General features: G+C 56.7%; 1 protein-coding gene across 2 annotated transcripts in view; it reads right to left on the bottom strand.

Moving 5' to 3' along the window:
- The window catches only part of SS18L1 (SS18L1 subunit of BAF chromatin remodeling complex), a 39,520-nt gene that overhangs the window by 11,738 nt on the left and 1,202 nt on the right, over positions 1–26,580 (bottom strand). The window contains exons 2-9 of one of the 2 annotated variants that reach the window (XM_054541925.2): positions 17,286–17,439; positions 12,862–12,938; positions 11,617–11,701; positions 9,941–10,085; positions 8,608–8,787; positions 7,177–7,341; positions 6,580–6,681; positions 5,317–5,409 (exon numbers count right to left, since the gene is read on the bottom strand). In XM_054541925.2, the coding sequence (XP_054397900.1) occupies positions 5,317–5,409; positions 6,580–6,681; positions 7,177–7,341; positions 8,608–8,787; positions 9,941–10,085; positions 11,617–11,701; positions 12,862–12,938; positions 17,286–17,348 (910 nt within the window). In that variant the 5' untranslated portion in view covers positions 17,349–17,439. The remainder of the gene's footprint in view (positions 1–5,316; positions 5,410–6,579; positions 6,682–7,176; positions 7,342–8,607; positions 8,788–9,940; positions 10,086–11,616; positions 11,702–12,861; positions 12,939–17,285; positions 17,440–26,580) is intronic. The other variant, XM_054541923.2, reaches the window with a different exon arrangement.

Below are 26,580 nucleotides of genomic sequence, written 5' to 3'. Positions count from 1 at the left end.
CAGGGTTCTTTCTTTTCTTTTCGAGACGGAGTCTCGCTCTGTCACCCAGGCTGGAGGCAGTGGCACAATCTCGGCTCACTGCAAGCTCCGCCTCCGGGGTTAACGCCATTCTCCTGCCTCAGCCTCCCGAGTAGCTGGGACAACAGGCGCCCGCCACCACGCCCGGCTAATTCTTTTGTATTTTTAGTAGAGACGGGGTTTCACCGTGTTAGCCAGGATGGTCTCGATCTCCTGACCTCGTGATCCGCCTGCCCCAGCCTCCCAAAGTGCTGAGATTACAGGAGTGAGCCACCGTGCCCAGATCTTTTCTTTCTCTATTCTAAGAACCCTCTGGCATTCTGTGGGGTGCCCGTGAGAAGGTGCCGGGCATGATGCATCTGTGTGTGAAACAAGAGGCCAGAGCACACCCTCTGCTTGCTCAGAAGGAGCAAGATGTGGACACAATGAGCCACGAGGAACAAGTGAACGACGCTCAAAGCCGTGTCACATAAAAACACAGTGATCCACACGAGGATGCAGCCAAGGCGGCCCCAGCGCTGCCTGGGGAAGATGTGTCCCACAGGCCCCGGCCACACCACCCTGTCGTCCACTCCTGGGACACACTGGTCACCACCTGGCGAGGGCCTGAGAAATGCACACGACACGCCAGCCGCGCTCGGGACTCCAGGAGGTGTGGATGGTGTGGACAGCCATAAAGTGAGGTCCTTTCAGTTTCTGTGACAGCCAACAATGATGTTCCTTTTTTTTTTTTTTGGAGATGGAGTCTCGCTTTGCCGCCACAGGCTGGAGTGCAGTTGCGTGATCTTGGCTCACTGCTACCTCTGCCTCCTGGGTTCAAGTGATTCTCATGCCTCAGCCTCGCAAGTAGCATGCCTTACAGACATGCGCCACCAAGCCCGGCTAATTTTTGTATTTTTGGTAGAGACAGGGTTTTACCATGTTGGCCAGGCTGGTCTCGAACACCTGATCTCAAGTGATCCACCCGCCTCAGCCTCCCAGAGTGCTGAGATTACAGGCGTGAGCCACTGTGCCCGGCCCCAGTGATGTTTAACTTAACTTCTGAAGCTGCCAATACATCTACATGATTCAAAGGTACATACAGACAGACCCATACCTTCAAGAGGTCCTGGGAAGGTGGCCACTTCCACCCCTGCTCTGGACTGCCCGAGCCCTAACCCCATCTCCTACCCGTAAGCATTTGTGTTGGTTGTTTTGGTGTTTGTCCATTGGCTGATGGTGTGAGTGTGGGTGTGTGCAAGGGTACAGTCTCATCTTGCCTGCATTTTCACAGAGGCACATCCCACACACCCAGCTCCATACCTGGCTTTTGCAGCTCATGGGCGGTCTCTCCTAGCAGCAATGGCGCCCAGATGCCAGGTCACGAGGGGCTGGGCTCTGTCCAGTATGCGTCACTGCAAACCTCACTGTGATGCGAACATGGGACTCGCACCCCTCTCCTGGCCCCTCCCCCACCGAGCACCACATCCCGATGCTCCTGCCCAGCACGAGTGACCCCGTGGCCCCCACTGTCCCCTCCTGGCTGGGTCGGCCCGACTCTGGTCCCTCCTATTACTGGTGCCCTGCGCATGAGCACCCTCTCGTTTTATCAGATTCTGCAGGCTCCTGACTGATGCCGTCACCAGGAACAATTCCAGCACCAGCCTGTCCCACTCATCCTGCTGTGGGATGACTCAAAAGTTGGAAAATTCTTTTTATTTTTGAGACAGGGTCTCGCTCTGTTGCCAAGGCTGGAGCACAGTGGTGTGATCATAGTTAACTGCAGCCTCGACCTCCCGGGCTCAAGCTATGCTCTTGCCTCAGCCTCCCAAGTAGCTGGGACAACAGGCGCATGCCACCACACCTGGCTAATGTTTTTGATTTTTAGTAGAGAGGGGGTCTTACTATGTTGCCTAGGCTGGTCTCAACCTCTCAGGCTCACGTGATCCTCTGCCTTGGCCCCCACAATGCTTGGCCTGATGCTGGGATCACAGGTGGGAGCCACCGCACCCGGCCTGGTTCTGGGATCACAGGTGGGAGCCACTGCACCCGGCCTGGAAAATTCTTTATGGTGCCTTTGACCCATTCCTCCTAACGTCCCCCCAGCCTCTCCACTGCACCATGGGCCACAGTTGTGTTTGAAGGTGGCTATGACACATCCGCCAGTCTCTTCAAAGCAAAGCATCCCCAGGCCTCTCACCCCTCCAAGACTTCACAGTACCACCTGCTGTAGGGTAAAGTGTCACCTACGTATGTGCACTCCTCATGTCAGAGTCTAACAAACAGATAGAATAAAATGCTTCTAAATCAAGGAGGAAACCACGCCATCTGTCTTACTGGTCTTAAGAGGTTACTAAGCTTTTTAGCAAATTTCTCATCAATGATGGAAGGCAAGAGTATGTAACCCACAACAAGCTACAGAAGTACCTATCAGCCGGGCGCGATGGCGCACACCTGGAGCCCCTGCACTGCAGGAGGGTGAGGTGGCACTTGAGCCCAGGAGTTCAAAACCAGCCTGGGCAACATGGCGAGACCTTATCTCTACAAAAATTTAAAAAAAAAAAGCCAGGCCTGGTGGTGCATGCCTTTAGTCCCAGCAATTCGAGAGGCTGAAGCAGGAGGATCACTTGAGCCTGGGATTTCAAGGCTGCAGTGTGCCACGATCAGGCCACTGCACTTCAGCCTAGGTGATAGGGCAAGACCCTGTCTCTTTAAAAAAAAAAAAAAAAAAAAAAAAGCTACATCAGACATTGAAAGACTGAACGGCACATCCTGCGTTTGTTTTTGGGATAAAGTGTGGCAGCCTTGGGCAGGTGCATGTGGACACCTCGCCGTGGACAAGGCTGAACCCTGTGCTCCAAGATGGAAGGGACAGGGCCAGCCCCATGATGGCAGAGATCCTGCCGACTCCCAGGGCTTACGGAGGCACCACTGCAGCCAATATGCCAGAAGATAGCCTCTGGGCACTGGCCACAGGGTGGCTTTTGTTTTGAGACAGGGTCTGGCTCGGTCACCCAGGATGGGGTGCTGTAGTGCAATCTCAACTCACTGCAACCTCTGCCTCTGGGTTCAAGCGATTCTCCCACGTCAGCCCCCTGAGTAGCTGGGATTACAGGTACCCACCACCACACCCGGCTTTTTTTTTTTCTTTCAGGAGAGAAAGGGTTTTGCCATGTTGCCCATGCTGGCCTCAAACTCCTGAGCTCGGCCAGGCGCGGTGGCTCACGCCTGTAATCCCAGCACTTTGGGAGGCCGAGGCAGGTGAATCATGAGGTCAGGGGTTAGAGACCAGACTGACCAACATGATGAAACCCTGTCTCTACTGAAAATACAAAAATTAGCTGGACGTGGTGGTGGGGCCTGTAATCCAAGCTACTCAAGAGGCTGAGGCAGGAGAATTGCTTGAACCCGGGAGGCGGAGGTTGCAGTGAGCCGAGATCGTGCCACTGCACTCCAGCCTCGGCGACAGAGCGAGACTCCGTCTCAAAAAAAAAAAAAAATACTCCTGAGCTCAAGCTATCTTCCTCCACTGGCCTCCCAAAGTGTTGGGATTACAGGTGTAAGTCACCATGCCTGGCTCTTTCTTTCTTTTATTTATTTATTTATTTTTTTGAGGCAGAGTTTCACTCTTGTTGCCCAGGCTGGAGTGCAATGGCATGATCTCAGCTCACTGCAACCTACACCTCCCAGGTTCAAGCAATTCTCCTGCCTCAGCCTCTTGAGTAGCTCGGCTTACAGGCACATGCCACCATGTCCAACTAATTTTTGTATTTTTAGTAGAGATGGGGTTTCACCGTGTTGGACAGGCTGGTCTCAAACTCCTGACCTCAGGTGATCCACCTACCTCGGCTTCCTAAAGTGCTGGGATTACAGGTGTGAACCAATGCACCGAGCTAATTTTTTTTTTTTTTTTTGAGACAGGGTCTTATCCTGTCACAAGGCTGGAATGCAGTGGCACGATCTCGGCTCACTGCAACCTCCACCTCCCAGGTTTAAGCGATTCTCCCGCCTCCGCCTGAGTAACTGGGACTACAGGCGTGCACCACCACGGCCAGCTAATATTTGTATTTTTTGGTAGAGATGGGGTTTCGCCATGTTGGTCAGGCTGGTCTCAAATTCCTGGCCTCAAGTGATCCGCCTGCCTTGGCCTCCCAAAGTGCTGGGATTACAGGCGTGAGCCACAACACCCAGGCTCTTTCTTCTTTTAAACTTTAATTATGTATTCATGTACTTTTTGTTTCCCCCAGATTTACGAAGGTATAACTGACATTTCAATGTCACAGGCATTCGTAGCGCATACCATGATGTTTCTATATATGCCTACACTTGCGTGCTTTATTTCTTCACAGCAGGCTGAGATGTGTAAGCTCAGAAGCAAAACTTTTATACATCCAATTTTTTAAGAAGTAACCCAAACAAGGAAATCTGTAGCCGTTTAGTGCCTGCCTGCTTTGTGTACCTGGTGAAGCCTCACCGACACTGTTACCTCTTGATAAATCGCAGCCCTGCAGTGGGAAGGCCTCAGCCACTGCTGCCTGCCGGTCAGCGTCAGCTGACACGAGGTCCCTCTCCCCAGGGACTGCAGGCCCGCCTTCCCTCCCGGACGAGGTCACGCAATCCCACAGGCCATCATCAGTTCTTCTCTGGGGGCCACCTTTATCCTGGGGTGGGGCTGGAACTGGCTGTGTGTACCTCTTCCCAACTCCACATTCTGGGACGTTCTATTGGGGTTTCAGGGCAGCCAGGGTAGGGGCACAGACACCACAGAAAGGGGCAAGTCCACCCGACACACAGCCCCCAGCGCAGCGCTGCCCAGGACCGCCACGAAGGGCGGCAAGCCCCCAGCCACAGATGTGCGTTTCCTGGCCTGCAGGTGTCTGAAGAAACGCGAGGCCACATCCAGCGCAGCCACTGCTGGCCTCCAGCTGAGGAAGCTCTGAGAGTGGCTCGCAGGCCCCACGCTCCCCGGCCAGACCCAATAACAGAGTCTCTGTCCCCAACCCCAGCGTGGCCGGCTGAATCCTTCCTGTCGCAGGCCCCACGCTCCCTGGCTGGACCCAATAACCGAGTCTGTGCCCCCAACCCCAGCGTGGCCGGCTGAATCCTTTCCTGTCTCACGAACACACACATAAGGCAAGCGGGGCTCCCGACACAGCCTGAATTTCCAGCTCCCAGAACACAGTCTCTCCTCCCACGCGCTGTGCTGTGATTTAAGGGACTCACTGAAGGCAGGCACTGCATGCTCCTAAGGGTGCAGCGTCTTAACTCTGCTGCGTGTGGCTCTTATGCTCGAGCCCAGCATGCAGCCGTGTTCCTTACCCCCCTCATAGTAGTGCTGCGTGGACTCCTCGAAGGACCGGTCGTAGCTCTGCTCCGTGTAGGATGACTGCTGGTAGGCGTAATCGCCATGGCCTGTGCGAAATGGAGATGGCGACAGTCAGTGGAGGCTGCGCACCGCGCAGGTCCCGGAGGAGGCGACTGAGACCCAGGCTGGGGAGATGCTGTCGGGCCAGGGAGGCAACAAGAGCCGGCAGGACCCGTGTCCCCCCAGACCATGCCCCAACATCCTGAGCCTCAGCCTCCTCACTGAAACGCAGACATCAATGCCTCCTTCTCGGGGCGACTGTGAAGCTACCTGGGGATTTATGCAGAGGATCAGCGCTCTCAGTGCCTGCCACACAGCCATGCTAGTGACCCGACTGCCTTCTCCTCCCCACTGCTAGCTCCTGGGAGGATGCAGGCAGGGGGGTCCAACCCTTACCGAGGCCTTCACTGCATGTGACCATCACGTGGCACGGGTGGCTTGCCCTGCTGCCACCTGCCCACCTGCCTGTGCACCTGCCCCTTGCTGGCTGAGGCCAGCTCCCTGCCTGGATGCCACCCAGGGATCAACCCAGCCTTTAAGACCACTGTATTTTATTGTTATTTTTACTTTAGAGACAAGGTCTTGCTCTGTCATCAAAGATGGAGTGCGGTGGCGCGATCATGGTTCAATGCAGCTTCAGCCTCCTGGGCTGAAGCGATCCTCCTGCCTCAGCCTCCCAAAGTGCCAGAATGACAGGTGTGAACCGCTGTTCTCAGCCAAGACCACTTTCAGTATCCCCTCCACAAGCCCTGGGACTATGCAAAGACTGAAAGGTGACTGAAAGGTGACGATGGTAAAATACTCTGCAGAGATGAGAAGGGGCAGGAGGAGGTGCTGCAGGTGGAGCCGTCACCTTCAGGGCATTCTCTGTGAAGCTGGAAGGCACCTTCTTGAACATTTCCACCTATCTACAGCTGGGGGCTGCAATTATCCGCCTCCAACTCCCATAGCCTTTCAGGCAGTAGAGGCAAGGCCGCGTGGAGGCGAGTGCAGCGGTGTGCGCCACAGCTTCTCTCCGCAGAGGCCAGGCACCACTGCCAGCCCAGCTCACCCCGTCCCCTACCTTGCTCCTGCAGGGCGTCTGGCCGCTCTGCCTGTAGCCCAGGCCTGAGCTGGAATGACCGAGGACACACTGCAGTGGCCACACCCTCCTCGCCCTCCTCGTCCCTGCAGCTGCTCTGCGTTCCCGGCAGGGTCAGGCCGCCGCCAGTGCTCACCATCGGGGTAGTACTGCTGGCCCATGGGCTCCGCGGCACCCTGGCTGTGGCTGTACTGCTCGCCATAGTACTCCTCCTGGCCCAGGTACTGCTGGGAAGAGCCTGCGGGGAAACCACATTCAGCGCCAGCGCCGGCCGCGCCCTCCTCCCTTGGAGGACCTCCTCGCTCGCTGGGGAAGCCAAGGCCTTGCTGAATGGCCTCACCCACCCGAGCAAAACACCCCACGCTGTCACCGTATCCAGCTTATGTTTTGTATTTTTAGTACAGAGTTTCACCATGTTGGCCAGGCTGGTCTTGAGCGCCTGGCTCAGGTGATCCGCCTACCTCGGCCTCCCAAAGTGCTGGGACTACAGGCATGAGCCTGGCCTGTGACACTCTTAATGACAACTGCCGCCCCTGCCCCCAACACTGACTCCTTGGGGACAGACCCTCCACGGGCCACACCCTGGCCCTCAACCCCAGCATCCACACTCAATATAACACCAAGGCACCAAGCCTCACTCCCCCAGGCTCCTCACAGAGGAGCACACACAGCCCGGCACTTCACGACCCGCGGCCGTCAGCTGTGCCTGAGACCTGGCCCGGTCGGACGTTACCTTGCTGGGAGGGCCGGTAGGGTGCCATGGGCCGCTGCCCCATCATGCTGCTCCCCTGGCTGCCCTGGCCCATCATGGCGATGGACGACTGGCCCTGGTAGTGCTGGCTGCCACCCTGTGCCGAGCTGTAGTGCGACGTGGCCGCCTGCTGCTGCATCATGGACACTGAATGACAGGACAGAGGCCCCATATCACCCCGGGAAGCCTCCCGCCCTCCCTCCCACACCCAACTACCTCCTGCGCCCGGGCGGGTTCCTCGTTATTTTCCTGTGCTCCCCACGAGAACGTCGTCCTCCGCTGCAAGGCACACCTCCCCTACGTGGCCCACACTGACGCCCTGCATGCTCAGACCCGCTGCTTGCACCGACTATTTAAAAATGTGCCGACGTGCAGAAAACAACAGGGAGAGCCCCCGGGCAGGAAGATCCAGCGGCTTCCACAGCCAACAACCACCCTTCCACCTCTCCTCGGACACACAGCTCCCGTGACAATCCCAATTCCACTGTGGCTCGAGTCCTGTTCTCCCTGGTCCCTTGAGCTGGCCTCAGGGGTCACACTGTCCCCTCCTTAGCAGCTTTGCAACCTCACAGCCCTTCACACTGGCCTGTCGTACACGTCCCCTGCTCAGAAGCCCCTAGTGGAGCCCCGTCCAACAGAAATGACACAAGCCACACTTTTTAAAGTTTCTAATAACCACAGTGAAAAGTAAAAACAAGCAGGTGAAATCCATTTGAATCATGCATTTTATTTCAGTCAGTATGTCCACAATAAATGCTTAACGTTCAGTTATTGTGAGAAAATCCTAAGGAGGTCCTCAGCACCCTTTTTTGACACTAAGCCTCTGAAGTCCGTGTGTCTCCAACACTCAAGAAACTCAACCGGGACCGACGCCCACAAAACGCGACCGGGGCCGATGCTCATGGAACGCGATGGGGACCCGCTGCTTCTCAAGTGCCCAACACCACACGTGGCCACCATGGCAGACGGCCCCGCTCTCGGGCTCCCGCTGCCCTGCAGAAAGGCTGCGGCCTCTGGCCCAGCGCTTCTGGCCCCTTGTCTTCTCCACTGACATGCCTCTGGCCAGGCTGTTCCCTCCCCAGGGAACAACTCTACCCCACCTCTGAGAGCCCAGTGCTGTCTGTCCAGACCCAGGGCCAGTGGCCCCCACTCCCTGGGGCATTCCCTGAGACTCCATGGGAAACACCCCAGCCCCTCGCAAAGCTGGGGCACAGGAGGAGTTGATTGTGCACCCACTGGCGCCCATCCCTTCGGAAGCTCTCAGAGGCGGCAGCCAGCCCCGATTCATGGGCCCCTGCCCTCCAGCACCCAGCAGGAGGGCAGCTCCCCGGGGACCGCATGTCCAACGTGCATGTGTCAAGGGTCTTGGAGGCAGCCCCAGGCCCCCCGGCATTGCAGAGACAGAGTAGGTACCTGGGTTGGACTGCATGTTGATGTTGGTCCGAGACACGTAGTTGCCGATGGTGCCTTGCCCCTGCATGGGGACGCCCTGCGAGGCAGGCCCCGCGTGGCTGTAGCCGGGCCCAGAGATGCTCATGGAGGTGGTGGGCAGCGTGTTGGGCGCCGTCTGCTGCATGGACACGTGGCTCGGCCCTGGCATGGGGAGCAGGGAGTGGTGTCAGGCGCTGGGGAGCCAGGTCACCACTTCTGAAGGTGAAAACACCCCAATTTCCCTTCAAGTGATTTTGGGAAGAGTTGCTATCAACAGCACTATTAATGATTAAGTGACTAATAAAGAAATAAGTGGCCGGGAGCAGTGGCTCATGCCTGTAATCTCAGCACTTTGGGAGGTCAAGAGTTTGAAACTAGCCTGGACAACATGGTGAAACCCCGTCTCTACTAAAAATACAAAAAAATTAGCCAGGTGTGGTGGCACGTGCCTATAATCCCAGCTACTTGGAAGGCTGAGGCAGGAGAACTGCTTTAACCCGGGAGGCAGAGGTTGCAGTGGGCCAAGATCATGCCCATTGCGCTCCAGCCTGGCCGACTAGAGCGAGACTGTCTCAAAAAAAAAAAAAAAAAAAGAAAAGAAAGCAGCATACATGCTAGCAAAGCACAGGATGAATCGTTTATCTGTTGTTATTTTGTTATGATTTTCTGAGACAGGGTCTGGCTCTGCCACCCAGGCTGCAGGGCAGTGGCATCAACAAGGCTCACTTCAGCCTCACCCTCCCAAGCTCAAGTGACCCTCTCTCCTCAGTCTCCCAAGTATTTAACAGTTTGGACTACAAGTGTGCACCATCACACCCGGCTAATATTTTTATTTTTTGTAAAGATGGGGCTTTGCCATATTGCCCAGGCTGGTCTCAAACTCCTGGCCTCAAGTAGTCTGCTGGTTTAGGCCTCACAAAGGGTTGGGATTAGAGGTCTGAGCCACCACGCCCAGCCTGTTATATTACTGTTAATAGTCTCCAAACGTTATCCATGCTTCTCAATCCAAAGACAGGACCATTCCATTCCTATTACACAATCCACCTGGAACCCTGCAACTTGCATTTGAAATGGATGGAACGTGACAGTGTCAGAGAGAGTGCGCAATCTGGAGCAGGGGTTCATCCCAGCTGCACGGCAAGCTCGCTGCGGCCCTGAGACTGGGCGACGGCAGCCGACTTGTGGCTACCCCAGGAGGAGTGGGTCCCCATGCCCAGCCCTGTGAGGGGTGGGGTGCCCCACCATGGCAGCCGGCTGCCCAAGGGCTGCCTCGGTGCCCTCATGGCCAGGAACGCCCTCCCCCCGCCGCACTCACCGTTGCCAATCTGGCCCTGCAGGAGGGAGGAGGGTGGCAGGCCCGTGCTGATGGCGTCACTCAGGCTGCCCTGAGAGTGCAGGCCCTGGCTGGAGCCGCTCTGAGTCAGGGCTCCGGGGCCCAGGTTCATGTTCTGCGTGGGCGGCTGCAGACAACAGGAAGTTTTCAGGGAAAAACAGTTAATTTACGGAGAGCGACCTCCACAAGCCAGGCCAGGGATGAGAGGGCACCCGAGATTTGCCGCCACACATCATGGCCACCCGGTCGATGTTCATAATCGGCAGCCATCGTCACAGCCAGGTGACCGCAGAGCACCAGGCCCAGATGGAGATGGCAGAGTGAGCATCTGGGTGAGCGTTCACAACTCTACTGAGTATTGAGTTCATCCACAGGTGCCTGGGTGTGAAAAGCTGGACCTCCTTCTCCTGGGACAGCAGGGAACCCCTTCCCCGGCCCACCAGGCTGAACGCACCCCGTCCCCGTCAGGCGCAGGTGACCGGCGCCTCTGTGCTCCCCGACCACGAGCCCTCCGTGCCAAGAGCTTTGGCACAGGCGGGATCCCTCTCCTGTTTCCCGTGCTCCTGCTGCATGTGCCCCTTCCCCCTCACTGCCCCCACCCCACGCCCACCTTGGATCACACCACACAGAAGGGAGTGAGTGTGAAGTGGCCCTCAGCACTCTCCCAGATCAAGGTCAAACAGCAGCTCTGGAGGTCTGCCTACACCTGGCCAAGAAAAGGAAATTTCCACCAGGACCTGCGGGTGTCTGCGGGGTGAAGAACTGCAATTTGACAGGTCAATGGAGGTGGGTTTAACATTTTTACTCGCAAAACACATCCTGGCATTTATGTCATCACTTGCCGAGGACTAAGGATCACTAGGAGATACGTCATTCCCGGCGACATGTCTGTCCCGGAACCCCGTCAGCAGGACAGAGGCTGCAGCAGCACGACCTCATCTTCACTGTGACAATTTAATCTTGGAAAAACGCGTTTTAAAAAATCAAAGAAAATAAAATATTTGAACTAACACTGGGAGAATTTACTGTGCTGGGCATGTTTTCTTTTAAGTTCCGTTTTCACCCACAGCAGCGCGTGTGCACGGTTCACAGCGGCTCAAAGCACCTGGAGAGGCTCCAGGGAGACGCAGGGCCCCCACCCCACCTCTCCCCACCTCTCCCCACCCCACCTCTCCCCACCTCTCCCCACCCCACCCCTCCCCACCTCTCCCCACCCCACCCCTCCCCACCTCTCCCCACCCCACCCCTCCCCACCTCTCCCCACCCCACCCCTCCCCACCTCTCCCCACCCCACCTCTCCCCACCTCTCCCCACCCCACCTCTCCCCACCCCACCCCTCCCCACCTCTCCCCACCACTCCCCACCCCCAACCCGAGAGCTGCGGCTGCTCCTAGAGTGGCTTCTCTGGGGCTTCCCTCCCTTCAATACATAACGAGGCTGAGCCACAGTTCTGGCCACCTCAGACGCTGTCATTACCCCCGGTCTGTCAGGAAGGGTTGGTCACCACCGCCCACACTCCCATTTCTGGTGGCTCTAGTGGTATTTTTGGTTTCTCTGAGTCATCTTTGCTACCTGAGGTGACGTGCCCACAATTCCGATCTTAGGTAGTGTCGGAGTCCTTGCTGGGTAAAGGAGGCCAACCCCCCGCGGGTACTCACGGCAGGAAGCAGGGACTGCATGTTCTGGTTGGAGTCTGCGATCGTGGCCAGGTATACCAGGTTCCGGTGCAGGATCTGCTGGTACCTGCAGGAGAGGGGGCACGCATGAGGCAGGAGGACGGGACCACGGAGTCCCCACATGGATCCAAGGCAGAAGTAAAGTGTGAACAAGACAGCCTGACATCCAGCCAAACCCCATGAGGACATGGACCCCAGATGACACCCAGCTGGACACAGGCAGCTGGCAGGGTGCTGGGGTCTAGGCAGGGACGGCAGGGCAGCCTCTACCCCAAACCCTGAGCAGGCTCCCAACCTATGACAAAAACTCTGGAAAGACTCTAAGGTAACAGCTAAGCGGAAACTGGCACTGGTCTGTTCAGAGGATGGAGATGCGGGGAGGCCATGAGGAGGCAGGGGCCTGAAGGTGACAGAGGGACAGAGCCCTCGTCCAGCTGAGCCAGGCAGTGGGCGGACTCCATAGAGCCAGCGACCCTGAGAAAGCCCAGGAAAGAAATGGGGAAGCACAGTTCTGCCAGGGAAGGCCCCTCGTACACGTCGCACCAGTGGGGACCCAGTCTCCTCACCCCACCAACACCCAGGGGTGTCTGAGGCCATTCACCCACTTCCCACCTCCAGGTCAGTCTGACGGCCACTTGGACAGCCGCTTGGAGGGTGGCAGACTGGCCACTCACCCCTCCTATGCATCGGGCCCTAGGTTCACAGGGTCACAGGAGGTCCCACCTGGAGCAAGTGCTGTCTCCTGGTGCGCCGGCTGTTGGCCGCAGAGCTGCCCAGAGACGCTGGCCCAGGCCTCCCCACACTGCTCCTGCCTCCCACCTTCCGCCTCCCTCAGAACTACCCCAGTTCTGGCAGCAACGCTTAGCAGCTGTGCTGGGGACTCTTGGGACATATCTGGCCTCTGTGCTGGGGGACTCCTGGGACATATCTGGCCTCCGTGCTGGGGGACTCCTGGGACATATCTGGCCTCTGTGCTGATGGACTCTCGGGACATATCTGGCCTCCATGCTGGGGACTCTCGGGACATATCTGGCCTCCGTGCAAGGGACTCTCAGGACATATCTGGCCTCCGTGCAAGGGACTCTCGGGACATATCTGGCCTCCGTGCTGGGGACTCTCGGGACTTATCTGACCTCTGTGCTGGGGGACTCTTGGGACAGATCTGGCCTCCATGCTTAGACTCTGCACGACACCCTCCAAGTGTTCCTGTGTGTGGCGGGCACTCACTGCGTGCACTCGGCCGTCTTGCCCTTGCTCTGGTACTCCAGGATGCACTGGATCAGGTGGTGGTTCTCGTCCAGCATCTGCGGAGAGAGCGTGAGCGGGCGCTGCCGACGCGGGGCCATCGCTGACCCTCGGGATGAACTGCCATCGCTACACATCTAGTTTTCACATAGGTTGAGTGTCCCTTACGTGAAACGTGTCAGATTTCAGATTTTTCCAGATTTGGGGATATCTGTATTAGACCTGCCGGTTTGGCATCCCTAATCCGAAAACCCGAAATCCAAAATGCTCCAAGGAGCGTTTCCTTTGAGCCTCATGTTGGTGCTCAAAAAGCTCTGGATTTTGGAGCACTTCACATTTCCAGAAGGGGGATGCTACGCGCCTGTTCTGTATACGAAACTGCCACTACGTGCATTGCCTCAGCCACCACAGACCGAACACTCACACATCCCTGTGCTAAGGACTTCATCCGTAAGCGGCAGGGCCATCTCAGCCCACAAATGAAAACACAGAGGCCCCGTGCCCCCAGCAGCCCCCACCCCGAAGGACCCTCCAGCTTCCAGGGCCCTTGACAGTGGAGCATCTGTGCAGCAAGGGTCAGCCAAGCTGACGGCAAGGATGTCAGGACCCTGTGGGCACCCCACAAGAGGCCCTGGCGCCCCTAGCTGGAGGGGATAGCCTCAAATTGCAACCACACAGGGTGGGGCACAGGTAGCTGCCACCGCCCCCCTCCCCCGGCCAAGGATTAGCAGGGGTCCAGGGCACTCCCAGGTGGGGGCATCCAGACTTCCTGCAGGGGCTGCACCAACCGGGGTGAGGGAGGGAAGGAAAGGGTCTGGGGGGGGCAGGGATGGCACCACGGGTAGAAGAAACCACACACACACAGGTCGGCGTGGGGGCAGAAAAGATGGGTGAGACTGCGGAACCGGGCATGACCTAGACCTGGGGCTGGCGACCGGCAGCCCTCACTGGCCACACCTGAGCAGCAGGGGGCTGGGCCCATAGATTCCCCAGGTTTCCTTCCCAAAGCGCCTCCTGAACGTGCACATGTGGCCCCAGGAGGGCTCTGGAGCACTCCCCAAATCAAGCGGCCCAAGGCCTTGTGTCCACACACCTGCACGTACTCAGGACGTGCTGAGTCTGGTGGTTGGTAGAAGTGGGGAGGGGTGGGTGGCAGCAGAGGAACAGGGGGCTGGGGCCAGGCGGCATCCTGCAGACACCACACAGGATGCCCACAGGCCATGGGGAGCAGGCACAGGAGAGCCGGCTCTTCCAAGGTGTCCACCTGGGGGCAGCACTGGGTGGCCTGTGGAGACCCAAAAGGAGGCGGAGGAGGAGAGAGGGGCATGGCAGGGGACTGAGAAGAGGGGACACCTGCCCTGTGACCAGCCGCCTCTGTCTGCAGGGAGGCACAGAACTGAGCCCACCACACCTGCGGCTTTTCATAAAAAGGCGTTTGCTCAGAGGCTAGCACCCAAGGAAAAAGCAGTGCCTTTTGGCTCCACTACAGCGTGCTGGGTCACTCAGCCCTAGGAAGCCGCTCCCGACAGGAGCTCTACAGGCCCTGGAGCAGGGGAGCCCTAGGGCAAGGGGAGGAGGAGCCCACCTGCCTGCCTGGGGCCCTGGGGCCACCCTGCTGTGCCTCCACCCTGCAACGTGGCCCCTTTAACTGTGATTTGACCTTGGGGCCCAAACTCATCCACAGGCAGAGGGAATCCAGGGTGGAGAGAGCCAAGCCAGGCCACCTCACAGGGCAGAGCCCGGACCCACAGCCCCAGCTGAGTGACTGCCCTCAACTCAGCTTCCTCCTCTGCCCTTCTCCACGACTTCAGGGTTGGTTTCTCCTGCTGTTTTTTCTTTAAGTTATACCTTCCCCCTTTCCACTCTACCACTTTTCTCCCTGCTGGGGACAAGGTGCCCTGCACTCAGCTGAGCCCAATGGGGCCAAGGAGCCGTCCTGAGATGGGGGGAGGCCGCCAGGGGACACTGTGGGCCAGGCTTACCTGTGGGCAGGTGAGGGAGAGAACACCTGCCAGGTGCCGGCATTCCAGACGGCTCTGCCTTCAGATGAACTGCAGGAAGGGGACAACTATGGGCTTTCTTCCTTTCCTTCTAAAGGGCTTCCCCTCCTTGACTCCTAACACCCAGGCAGAGACTGTCTCCAGGGTCACAAACTAGACACGGCGGGCATTTCAGCATCACTCCCAGCACGGGGCCGGGATGGGCCGGGGGGCGCAAGCTGCTGACTTCATTAAGCAGAGCCCCGCGGGTATGCACCGGCCAGGGCAGTGCCGCGAGGTTTATGCACGCGTGACGAAACACAGTACTGGCGTGGGTGTTTAAAAAACTGGATACAGAGAACTTTCTCACGTATGTTAGACACATACCCATTTCAAAAAGGGCAGGACAGGCAGAACGAAAGGTGGCAGACTGGACACCCCAAACCCCAGGCCCCGGCCGGTGACTAAGGATGGAACAGGTGCGGCCTTCTAAGGACAGAATGGGGAGGGTACAAGATGGCAGCGGCGGGAGTTTGGAAGCTGAAAAGCACATGGATGAGTAACAACCAAATCAGTGCCCCCAGGGCACCTGGCCTGAGCCACACTGCTGGCGAAGCCCCACAAGGCTCAGGAATTTTAAAATTCCGGCACCTTTCGGGGTCGCCCAGGATCTGCTGGCAGGAGATGGGGTTGGAGGAGGGGGCATCTCCAGGAAAGTGACCAGCCTAGAGGAAAGATGCTCGGGCACTGAAGGGAACAAGCACCTCAGAGTGAACCACAGACCACACGCCTGCCTGAGCATAGCAGGCAGTGCCCCAGCCTCCAATCCCCAGACGCCACAGCGGTGCGGCCCCCGCCTGCCATTTGAAAGACAAAGGCCAAAACCAGCCAGAGAGGCCAAAATCCAAAGATGAAGGTTATGCAAGACGGAAACTTTTTCTATTTGCTTTTCTTCTGAGACAGGGTCTCGCTCTGTCACCCAGGCTGGAGTGCGTGATCTTGGCTTACTGCAACCTCCACCTCCCAGGCTCAAGTGATCCTCCTACCTCAACCTCCCGAGTAACTGAGACTACAGGCATGTGCCACCATGCCTGGCCAAATGTTTTTTTTTTTTTTTTTTTTTTTTTTTTTTTGGTAGAAACAAGGTCTCCCTGTGTTGCCCAGGCTGGTCTCGAACTCCCAGGTTCAAGTGATCCGCCCGCCTCTGCCTCCCCAAGTGCTTATTACAGGCATGAGCCATTGCACCTGGCCCGAAACTTTTTAAAAAAATCCAACAAAACCTATTATTAATATCCTCACGAAGTCAGCCGGTGCAGTGATGCACGTTACTGGAGCCCCAGAAAAGAAGATGATGCCGGTTAGAAACCACAGAGGGGCAGGAGAGCTCTGGAGGTGAAAACCTGTTAGCCAAAACACAACTCAACAGAGGGGTAGGAGAGCTCTGGAGGTGAAAACCTGTTAGTCAAAACACAACAGAGGCGCAGGAGAGCTCTGGAGGTGAAAACCTGTTAGCCAAAACACAACTCAACAGAGGGGCAGGAGAGCTCTGGAGGTGAAAACCTGTTATAGCCAAAACACAACTCAACAGAGGCGCAGGAGAGCTCTGGAGGTGAAACCTGTTATAGCCAAAACACAACTCAACAGAGGGGCAGAAGACTCTGGAGGTGAAAACCTGTTATAGCCAAAACACAACTCAACAGAGGCGCAGGAGAGCTCTGGAGGTGAAAACCTGTTATAGCCAAAACACAACTCAACAGAGGCGCAGGAGAGCTCTGGAGGTGAAAACCTGTTATAGCCAAAACACAACTCAACAGAGGCGCAGGATATGAAGTTGAGAAGGAGTCCTGGAAAGCAGGACGGATCGACTGAGGAGAAAACAGAAAGATCGCGAAGAGAGGGAGTGGGCCAGCGCGGCCCTCCAGGAGCCCCCGAGACAGGAGCAGCGAGGAAATCACCCCCAAATCCTTCAATCATTTTCTCAGAGCTGAAGGACGCATTTCCCCATTGGAAGGGCCCCCAGGTGACCAGTTTGCCAAAAAAGACCAGGGACAAAGAAAGATCCTAAACATGACAGGAGAGAAAAACCAGGTTCCACATGAAGGACAGTGAATTCTGACAGCACGGAGCCTCCTACATGGGCCCACAGGGAGCGACGACCTCACGGAGACTTCCGGAGGAGCTGTGCCCCATACCAAGGGACACCCCCTGAGGTGTGATGTCTCAGTCCCAACGGAGACCTCTGGGGGCCGATGGCCTGGCCTGAGGGAGGCTCTGGAGGAGAGATGAACTCACCACGGAGGTTTCTGGAACGGCTATGGTCTGATCCTGAGGGAGACTTCTGCGCAGAAATTCTAGTCAGCTGAAACCCCAACCAGGCGTGAAGGGAGAATGGACGCACTTTCAGACCCGCAAGTTAGGAAAACATACCTTGTACCCAAACCAAGGGCACTCGATGACTGGCCGGCATTCTTCAAAAACTGTCAGAGTCATCAAAGACAAGGAAGATGGACAAGTGGTTCTCAACCAGGAGAGACTCAACAGACATGGTTCCGGGGTCCTTCCAGTAATCCTTAATGATGTCCTACAAAGGCCATTACCGGGACAATTGGGAAGTCACAGTGAGTTGGAGCAGACGGCCGTGCTGCTGCCACGTCAGCTCCCCCGTTTCAATCTTTGTACAGCGTCACGTCCTTGTTGGCAGCAAAGTCACGCTCAAGCATTTGGGAGTAAAGGGGCACCAAGTCTACAACTCATTCTCAAATTGTCAGGGCAAAAATAACGTGTCCACAGGACAGAAGAGGGGAGGGGACAGCAAATGAGGTGGCGTTAACATGCAAGCAGTCAAGTGAAGGGAGTGTGGGAATTCTATTTAAAGGGGAACATCCCAAACACCCATCCTCAGGAGGCCATAAAATGATGTGCCTCCCTCCCAAAACCAAGGGAGCAAATCCCAGGAGAAGATCCAAGACCCCACCCAAGAGAAGCCAAAGGAATTCGGCCAATGGTGGGAGGCCCATGGAGAGCAGCCCCAGACTGAAACCCGGAAGAATACCTGAGCGAAGAAGGAGATACACTAGTGACAAGTGATCAAAAAGAAAAACAATCAATAACTCCAAGGAAAACAAAAGCCAGGCAGGAAAAGCAGTCACACGGTCCTGCGTGGTTCAGCAGTGAGCAAGGTGTTTATCATCACCACGTCAACAGCAGAGGCAGATCCAACCCCCAAGAAAGCCACTCTGACGGGTATGAGTAGGGAGCGCAGGTGTGCAGCGGGGAGGGCAGACCTTACCTGGTGACCCGTTCTCCCTGGTCACCAGGTAAGGTCAGCAGCCCTAAACCTGTTCAAAGTGTCCACTTGGTTTGGCCTTGAGAAGGGCAAGACGGCGCCTCTGGGAGGCGGGAGGCATTACTCCTGCAGTTACTCACACCCTGATAGGGTCTGGCTGTGTCCCCACCCAAATCTCATCTTGAATTGTAGTTCCCATAAGCCCCACGTGTCGTGGGAGGAACCCGGTGGGAAGCAATTGGATGGATGGGAGCCGTTTCCCCCATGCAATTCTCGTGGTGGTGAGTGAGTTCTCACGAGATCTGTTGGTTTTACAAGCGCCTGGCATTTCCCCTGCTTGTGCTTCTCCTTCCTGCCGCCTTGTGAAGAAGGTGCCTTGCTTCCCCTTCTGCCATGATTGTAAGTTTCCCGAGGCCTCCCCAGCCCTGCGGAACTGGAAGTTAATCAAGCCTCTTTCCTTTATAAATTACCCGGTCTCAGATATTTCTTCATAGCAGTGTGAGAACAACTAACGCACAAGCCCATGGTGCTTCCTGACTCCTGATGTGCACGCGTGGCTTTGGTGAGTATAAAATCCAAAGCAAAAGACCCTGACAGGAGGGAAACGCACTGACAGGCAGCTGTGACCCTCGCTCTGGAGCTTGTCGATTCGTAGTTTCTTATGTGTCTGTGTTTATGAAAATCTCTAAGACAAGCATTTACTCACGGTATCATCTGCAAAGTCACCTTAAAGAGGCCTGAAGTGAGTCTGGGGTTGCCAGGGCTGGTGATGGGCCCACCTGAGTCTCCTCTACCTGGTGTGTATCTCTAACACTAAGCTGAACAAAGAAGCCATTCACGCGGCCTGGAGTGTTCTAGATCTTCTGTATTTACTGCTGTCTTCTGCAGACACTGTTTCCCAGATTCCTGATGTGCACTTGTGCGTTTTTCTGCAACGTGAGATACATTTCTCCCCACCCTTTCCAGAGAGGCTGAGTTTCTACAGGTTCAGGGGTAAACCTGCGCCAGAGACGTCACCGGGAAAGCACTGAAGCTGGTGGCCTGAGGCCTCCTGAGGTGAGGGCGCTGGGGACAAAGATGAGGTGGCAACTCCATCTGGAGGAGCCAGAGGCTGGCATCGGGGGCCGCAGCAAGGAGGGGCGGTGAGATCCCATCTCCGAGCGTGCTTCATCGATGTGTCCATCCTAGGCCTGGGTGAGTGGAGGCGACAGTGAGGAGGTGCGACCCGCTCTGCTCATGGTGGAGTGGGCGTGGGTGGCCAGTCGGGTGAAGACCGATGTGGGCATGCATCTGCTCAATGCCATGAGGCAGCGGAGCCCCAGGAGGCTCCTGGGGTTGACGTCCAGCTGGGCTGGAGGCTGCGCAGGAGCACATGGGGAAGGTGGGGGAAGGGCGGCCCAATGGAGGAAACAAGCATGTGAGAAGGCCACGGGGCATGCCCAGGAATGGAGGGAACCGGGGGAGGCCAGCTCCGGGGAGTGGGAAAAGAGGGGAACGGGGGAGGCCAGCTCCGGGGAGCGGGAAAGACGGGAACGGGGGAGGCCAGCTCCGGGGAGCGGGAAAAGAGGGGAACGGGGGAGGCCAGCTCTGGGGAGCGGGAAAAGGGGAGCGGGAAAAGAGGGGAATGGGGGCTGCTGGGGGACAGGAGTCCTGTGCCCATTGTGGGGGTGACTTCTTCAACCAAAGCCTGTGCTCACTGCAGAGGCTGGCTGGACCAAGATCCCAACACGGCCGGGTGCATCCATTACCCAATGCGCAACAAATCTCCCGGAGCCGCGTGGTTGAAACATGATTTCTTAGTTCTCATGATTGTGGGCTGGCTCAGAGGATCTTCTGCTGGGTTTGGCTGGGCTCACCGCTGGGGCAGCTGGGATACCTGGGCCTCCCACTCCCTCTCTGCATGGTCACCCCTGTGGTCTCAGGCTCTGAGAGGCGGCCCCAATGTGTCTCTGTTGATCGGGCTGGCTGATGCCCAGGGCCAAGCCCAGCACCCACAAGGAGACAAACCCAAGGGGCATGGAAGCTGCGGCCATGGCAATGGACCATGCGGGTCAGCAGAGAAACTGGATTTGGCAGGCGGGACTGACGGGGGACACGGGGTTTGGCTTGGAGGGCCCAGGGCATAGCCAGGCACCAAGGATGGGGTCTGGGGCTGCTGAAGCCCCACCGTGGGGTCCTGACTGGGTAGGCGAGGGAGTGAGGATGAGAACTGGGGACGGAGAACAACTGGGGTCCCAGAGCCCACAGAGAGTAGGGGAAGGGCTGGGGCTGCCAGGCAAAAACCTGGGTGAGGGGCTCCCAGCAGAACAGTCTCTCCCCAGTGACAACCTGTGTGGGGCCCTGGAAGCCGGACAGAGGAGGCCTGGGGCTCTGAGGCTCACTGCCAGGGCTGGCTCAGCCCACACTGGGCAGGAAGACCTCCAGTGTCCTCGTGGTTGTCCTTTCTAATTACAAAGACTTTGGCAACCTTTTTAATTTTGTAGGAGGAACCCCTGGCTCCTCCTACCCAGAGGCCAGCTCTGCTCCTTCTGGAAGCGTCTCGCATGGAGCCTGTGCACTCCCCTCCAGACTCTGCACACACCTGATAATGTTTCGCTCCCGCTGCTCCACACAGTTCCCTTTCCTCTCAAATATCTTGGAGACTGTCCTCTGTTAGCACATAGAGACCCCACCTGTCCCTTGAGCCCAGGACGACAAGGCTGCATGAGCTGTGATCACGTTACTGCACCTCAGCCTGGGCGAAGGAGCAAGACTGTCTCCAAAAACAAAAACAAAAATTCCACCTCAATGTTTCTTATGCTCCGGAGAATTCCACAACATGGACACAACGTAGCACTCCGTCTGCTTGGACAGACATTGAAATTGTTCCCTGTCTTCTGCCACTACATGCAGGGCTGCCACGCACTCCCCACACACGGCGTGGACACAGACACGGGATCAACTCCTAGGAGTCATCACGGTGTGAGGGGGGCAAGCCTGGCTAACCGGAGAGCTGGTCGAGCATCAGCAGGTGGCTAAGCCAGCGATGGCACCTGCGCTAGCGCCTGCCACTCCTGTTCTCGGGGCAGACATCGCTTACCCATCAGCAGTCCTTCCCTCTGAGCCCAGCCTGAGCTGCTCCGTCCCCGCCCCTGAGATCAGCAAGCCGACACTACAGACTCCACTGATGGAAGCCAGTGGGACCCCTCTGAACATTCACCCAACTGTGGAATACGTGAAGTCGGTGCGTAGGTTTCAGAAGAGCCTCTCAATTTACACATGTGCAGTCTCCTTGGGAGGAGCTGGCTGCTGCCTCACGGCTCCACCGCTGTGTGCTTGACGTGCGTGTGCAATTTCAAAGACTCTAAGAACACGTGAAGACACGCTTAACACAGACACAACAGCAGCCGCACTTGCATGCGCCTTGGCAATCACTTTTAGTCTCATGGCGCTCTGGGCTTTCACAGCACAGCACAACACAACAAAATCACTTTGCTCCTGACAGTTTCCAAGCTGGAGACATGCTTATTGTACTAGCGACACACGATGTTTGTGTGCATCTCATCCATGTGCTGACACTGCCTTTTCTTTCTGACACGACTCTGGACTTGCGATGGTTTCCTGCAGTTTGAAATGGAGTCCTCACCTCCCCTTCCGAATACCACAGATAAATTCCGGCCGTTCCTTGCTGGTTGAGTGCCTGATCAAAGGCTAAAGCTGACCAACCACAAGGCTGCTGGGCATTGCCTTACCCATACACACAGGCTATGAGGGAGGCCACAGCCCTGTCCTCTTCCTAAAGACAAGGAAACTGGGGCACAGAAAGGCAAAGCACACATCACCATCAGCAGGATAACAATGTGAGCCCAGGAGGCCCGGCCTGCCCCACCCTGCCCTCTTGCAGCTTCGCAGCCCCCATCCCCATCCTGGTAACACCGAGAACCTGCCTGCATCCCACACCTATTTCCAATTTGAGGAGGACATAAACAGACCATTTCCGTCCCCATTGTGCACAGCAACTGTGGTGGCCGATTAGAATCAGACCAGCATCACAGGAGCCCCCTTCCTACCATCGTCCATGGCACCTTCTCCCAACCCTTTGGACTCCTCTTGTGATCACACGGAGGGAGGCGGTGGAGGTGCCTGCCCGGACCAGGCGGGAAGACCTGCACTCTCTCTTCCCAGGCCCCATAGGTCTTAGGGGCCATCAGCGCCAGCCCGCTAACTGCTCGGCACCCAGGGCCTGTTTATTCCTGCATCCAGTGGGGGCGGGCGTGACACTGCCACTACCTGCAGCCCGGAGATTCCAGGGAATCTGTCTTCTGACTCCAAGCACACAAAGGCAGGTGCCCAGGCCCCGACCCACTGGCCCAGGGCACAGACCGCACAAAGGGCTGGAGCCTTGAGGAGAGCACCCGCAGGACCGCCGGTTTAGCGGGCACCACCTGGGCAAGACCTGGGCTGCCTTCGGCTGCTGCCTCCAGACTCCACACCCAGAGACTGGATGGCAGACAGGGACTCTGGAGACCCACCAGCCTTGGAAAGGTCAGGGGTAAAGGGCAGTGGGTAGGCACAGTGTCTTTATCCAAATGCATCCTCACCCTCCAGGCTGGGCAGGAGTTGGGAGAGCACCTTCAGGAGCACCCAGCAAGAGGGTGTATGGCCAGGCTTTACAGGCAGAGGGGACAGAGGCCAGGCTGCGGCTGCTCCCTCCAGGACAATGCCTTTCTCCTGCCCGCCTCCCCCACAGCGCTTGGGTTCAAGGGCCTTGCAGAGCGCCTCCTTCACCTGACCGAAGCCAGCAAGGAGGCTGAGCCTCCCTCACCTGACCTAAGACAGCAAGGAGGCTGAGCCTCCCTCACCTGACCAAAGACAGCAAGGAGGCTGAGTCTCCCTCACCTGACCTAAGACAGCAAGGAGGCTGAGCCTCCCTCACCTGACCTAAGACAGCAAGGAGGCTGAGCCTCCCTCACCTGACCAAAGACAGCAAGGAGGCTGAGCCTCCCTCACCTGACCTAAGACAGCAAGGAGGCTGAGCCTCCCTCACCTGACCAAAGACAGCAAGGAGGCTGAGCCTCCCTCACCTGACCTAAGACAGCAAGGAGGCTGAGCCTCCCTCACCTAAGACAGCAAGGAGGCCGAGCCTCCCTCACCTGACCGAAGACAGCAGGAGGCCGAGCCTCCCTCACCTAAGACAGCAAGGAGGCCGAACCTCCCTCACCTGACCGAAGACAGCAAGGAGGCCAAGCCTTCCTCACCAAGGAGGCCGAGCAACGCCTGTGGCTACGGGGTCCCTCCCCGTGGCTGAGACCAGGCTCCGGAATGAGGGGACCCCAGCCTCCCATCCCTGGGGATGTAAAGACAGGCCCCCGTGCTCCCCTTCTCGGGTGGGGGGAGCCTCTAATCGCAGGAGGAATGCTGTCAATCAGCCACGTGCAAGGGAGGCTCGGCGTCCCCAAGCCATTCAGTCACTGGACAGCTTTAACCTTACAAACACTCCTAGCCAAATTAGCTTGCGTTCCTTCAGACAGCAAGTTCCACGTCTGAGGGAGCACACAGGGTGCCCATTGCCTGCTGGGTATGCACCCCATCCTCCGCAGCCCATCCCCACCCAGAAGTGCGCCCCTTGCCCATGCCCCACCCCCGCACCTGGGTACCAAGGACACGGGGTAGGGCTGGTCCAGGTTCAACCACTCCCTGGCTCTCAGACCCTGGGCACGGCACTAACCCACCCCATGAAGGTCTTGTCTTCCCACACCAAACCCACCCAGCAGGCAGCCCTAGCGGCCCACCTCCTCTCAGCTCCGTCCCATTCCCTCAGAGCCTTTCCCCAACCCTGCCCCGCAACAGGCGCCAGGGATCCGGACACCCAACAGACAGGCAGATACCACTGCTATTATCCGGCCAAGGAAACCAATGAGAAAACCAATACAAACAGAAACAGTAACACATTTATTGAGCAATTACTGTATGCCAAGCAGCAAAGAGGCAACTCAGGGGTCCCCTTCAAGCCTGGCCATGTGGTCCGAGGTGACCACTGCAGCCCCAGCCCCAACAGCAGCATAAGGAGCACACACTGGACAACAGGACACTACAGTCCCCAGCTGGTGGCCAGAGAACAGCCAGCCAGGCCCAGGGGCCACTGTGGGGACATGGCCCAGCCCCACCACAGGGTTACCCAGCACAGTCATGTCCTCTGTGGTGCTTGCCACAGAGCGGTTCTGACTGTCTCACCCACGCACTGCTGCCTGGTCACCACCAGCTACCCTCCCCACATCAGCCCAGGAACCCCTGCCCTTCCACTTTAGGTCCCCCAATACCTGCTCCATGCAGACCAGGCTCGGGACCCTCTGTGACTCCCTGCCTCTGCCCCATGGTTCTCTTTCTCTGGGATAGCCCTCACCACAAATGCACTCTTGTGGGCTGAACTGTGCCCAGACCCCTGGTGCCTGCACATGGGAGGTACTGGAAACGAGGTATTTGAAAATGAAATACAGATGGGGTCATGCTGGATTAAGGTAAGCCCTAAAACCAGTGACTACAGTCCTTATAAAAAGTGGGAAATTGAGGCCAGGTGCGGTGGCTCATGCCTGTAATCCCAGCGCTTTGGGAGGCTAAGGGGGGGAGGGGGCAGATCACCTGAGGTCGGGAGTTTAAGACCAGCCTGGCCAACATGGAGAAACTCCGTCTCTACTAAAAATACAAAATTAGCCGGATGTGGTGGCATGCGCCTATAATCCCAGCTACTCAGGAGGCTGAGGCAGGAGAATAGCTTGAATGTCGGGGGGTGCGCGGAGGTTGTGAGCCTGAGATCGCGCCACTGCACTCTAGCCTGGGCAACAAGAGCGAAACTCCATCTCAAAAAAAAAAAAAAAAAAAAAAAAAAAAAGATAATCAAAGCAGAGACAGGCTGGATGCACCTACAAGCCAAAGAACACCAAGGATTGCCCGCAGCCATCAGAAGCCAAGAGAAGAGCAGGGAACTGACCCCTGGACTTGGGACTTCTGGTTTCCAGATCTGTGAGGGAATAGATTTCTGTTGTTTGAAGCCACCTGGGTTGTGGGAATGTGTCAAGGGAGTCACAGGACACGAACGCATCTGCTTATCTCAAAACACTTCCACTGATGGGACCAGCGTCACAGATGCTCCGGCACGTGCTCAGCACTAACTGTGCTCAGGCACTATGAGAGGCTGGGGATCAGCAAAGAATAATCAGTCACATGCCAAACTCAGGAGCCCAAGCAAGTGCTACAAGGGCCACATAACTGCCGACGGAGCATGAGACGCGGAACATGTGAGTGAGGCTTTGAAGGGTGAGTAGAAGTTGGCCTGGAAGATCTCCTCCCACACAGAATGCTGTAAGGACAAACTGTAGACTTCCTTCTCCTTCACTACCAAGCAGGCTTCAGAGGGGTCCCTGGCTTCTCTTAATGCTCTCGGCATGAGACTACCAGCACACACTGTGGACACAGCACACGTTTTAGGCATAGAACATGCACCTCTCACACCTTTCTCAGCCTTCTCACACCTCCCAGTAAAAGATCCCTGGGTACATATATTCACTGTCAAAACACCAAGCCCAATACGCAGACTGCTGGCCCTACCAGGCCAAGTCAGCAGCCTAAACTGAAGGCCTATTTCCAATGGTCAGCAGGCTGAGTTTCTGCCCAGGGACGCACAGTCCACAGGTGCATTTCTTCCTTTCTGATCTGATGTTCGGGGCAGCACCTCAATACACTTTTACCTGGAGAATTTGGGGAGCTTCAATGGAAGTGTGTGTGAGGTGCAAATAATGGGATAAACGTTGAAGCCAAAGGTAGCTTCAGGAACAATGACTGTTAAGCTCCAAAAAACCAGAGTGCCAGGAGACACTCTGGGTTCCAACATTTGCCTCTGAGCCTACAGCTTGACCTCCGCCTGGCCAAATGTTCCCAGATCAAGGGGCACCAACAGAGCAGACCCTGGAGCCACAGTACGGGTTCAACACCTGGCTGTGCCACTTACCAGCAAGGCATTTAGCCCCCCTAGGCCTCAGTGTCCACTTACCAGCAAGGCACAGCCTCCCTAGGCCTCAGCCTCCTTAGCTATTAAACTGGATGCCAGTAGCTTCTATGAAGAATTGGATGAATCAAGATTTATAAAACCCCTAGAACAGTGTCTGGGATACAATAAGCGCCACATCAGTGTTTACTAAGTAAATGAAAATGCCACACTTGTCAATCTGTATTTCTGTTATTCTCAATCTCTCCTGTTCAGAGTCGGCCAAGGTTCTCATTTGTTAAGACCATCAAATTTCTAAAACTAGCAACAGCAAAGGTAGTCTCAAAATAGGCGATAGATTTAGGACAACTTCCACAGGAGACTGGCACGTCATCAAGGAATAAAGCCTCAGTCACGGTCAAGGTGAATCCCGTTAGGGAGACAAGCGGCTCCTGGGGACCCAGGAATACCACTGT

Source organism: Pongo abelii, chromosome 21 (assembly GCF_028885655.2).
Source record: "Pongo abelii isolate AG06213 chromosome 21, NHGRI_mPonAbe1-v2.0_pri, whole genome shotgun sequence".
Classification (NCBI taxonomy): Eukaryota; Metazoa; Chordata; class Mammalia; order Primates; family Hominidae; genus Pongo; species Pongo abelii.
The sequence above is the reverse complement of the archived record's forward strand: the minus strand, read 5'-3'. Positions and strand labels throughout refer to the sequence as shown.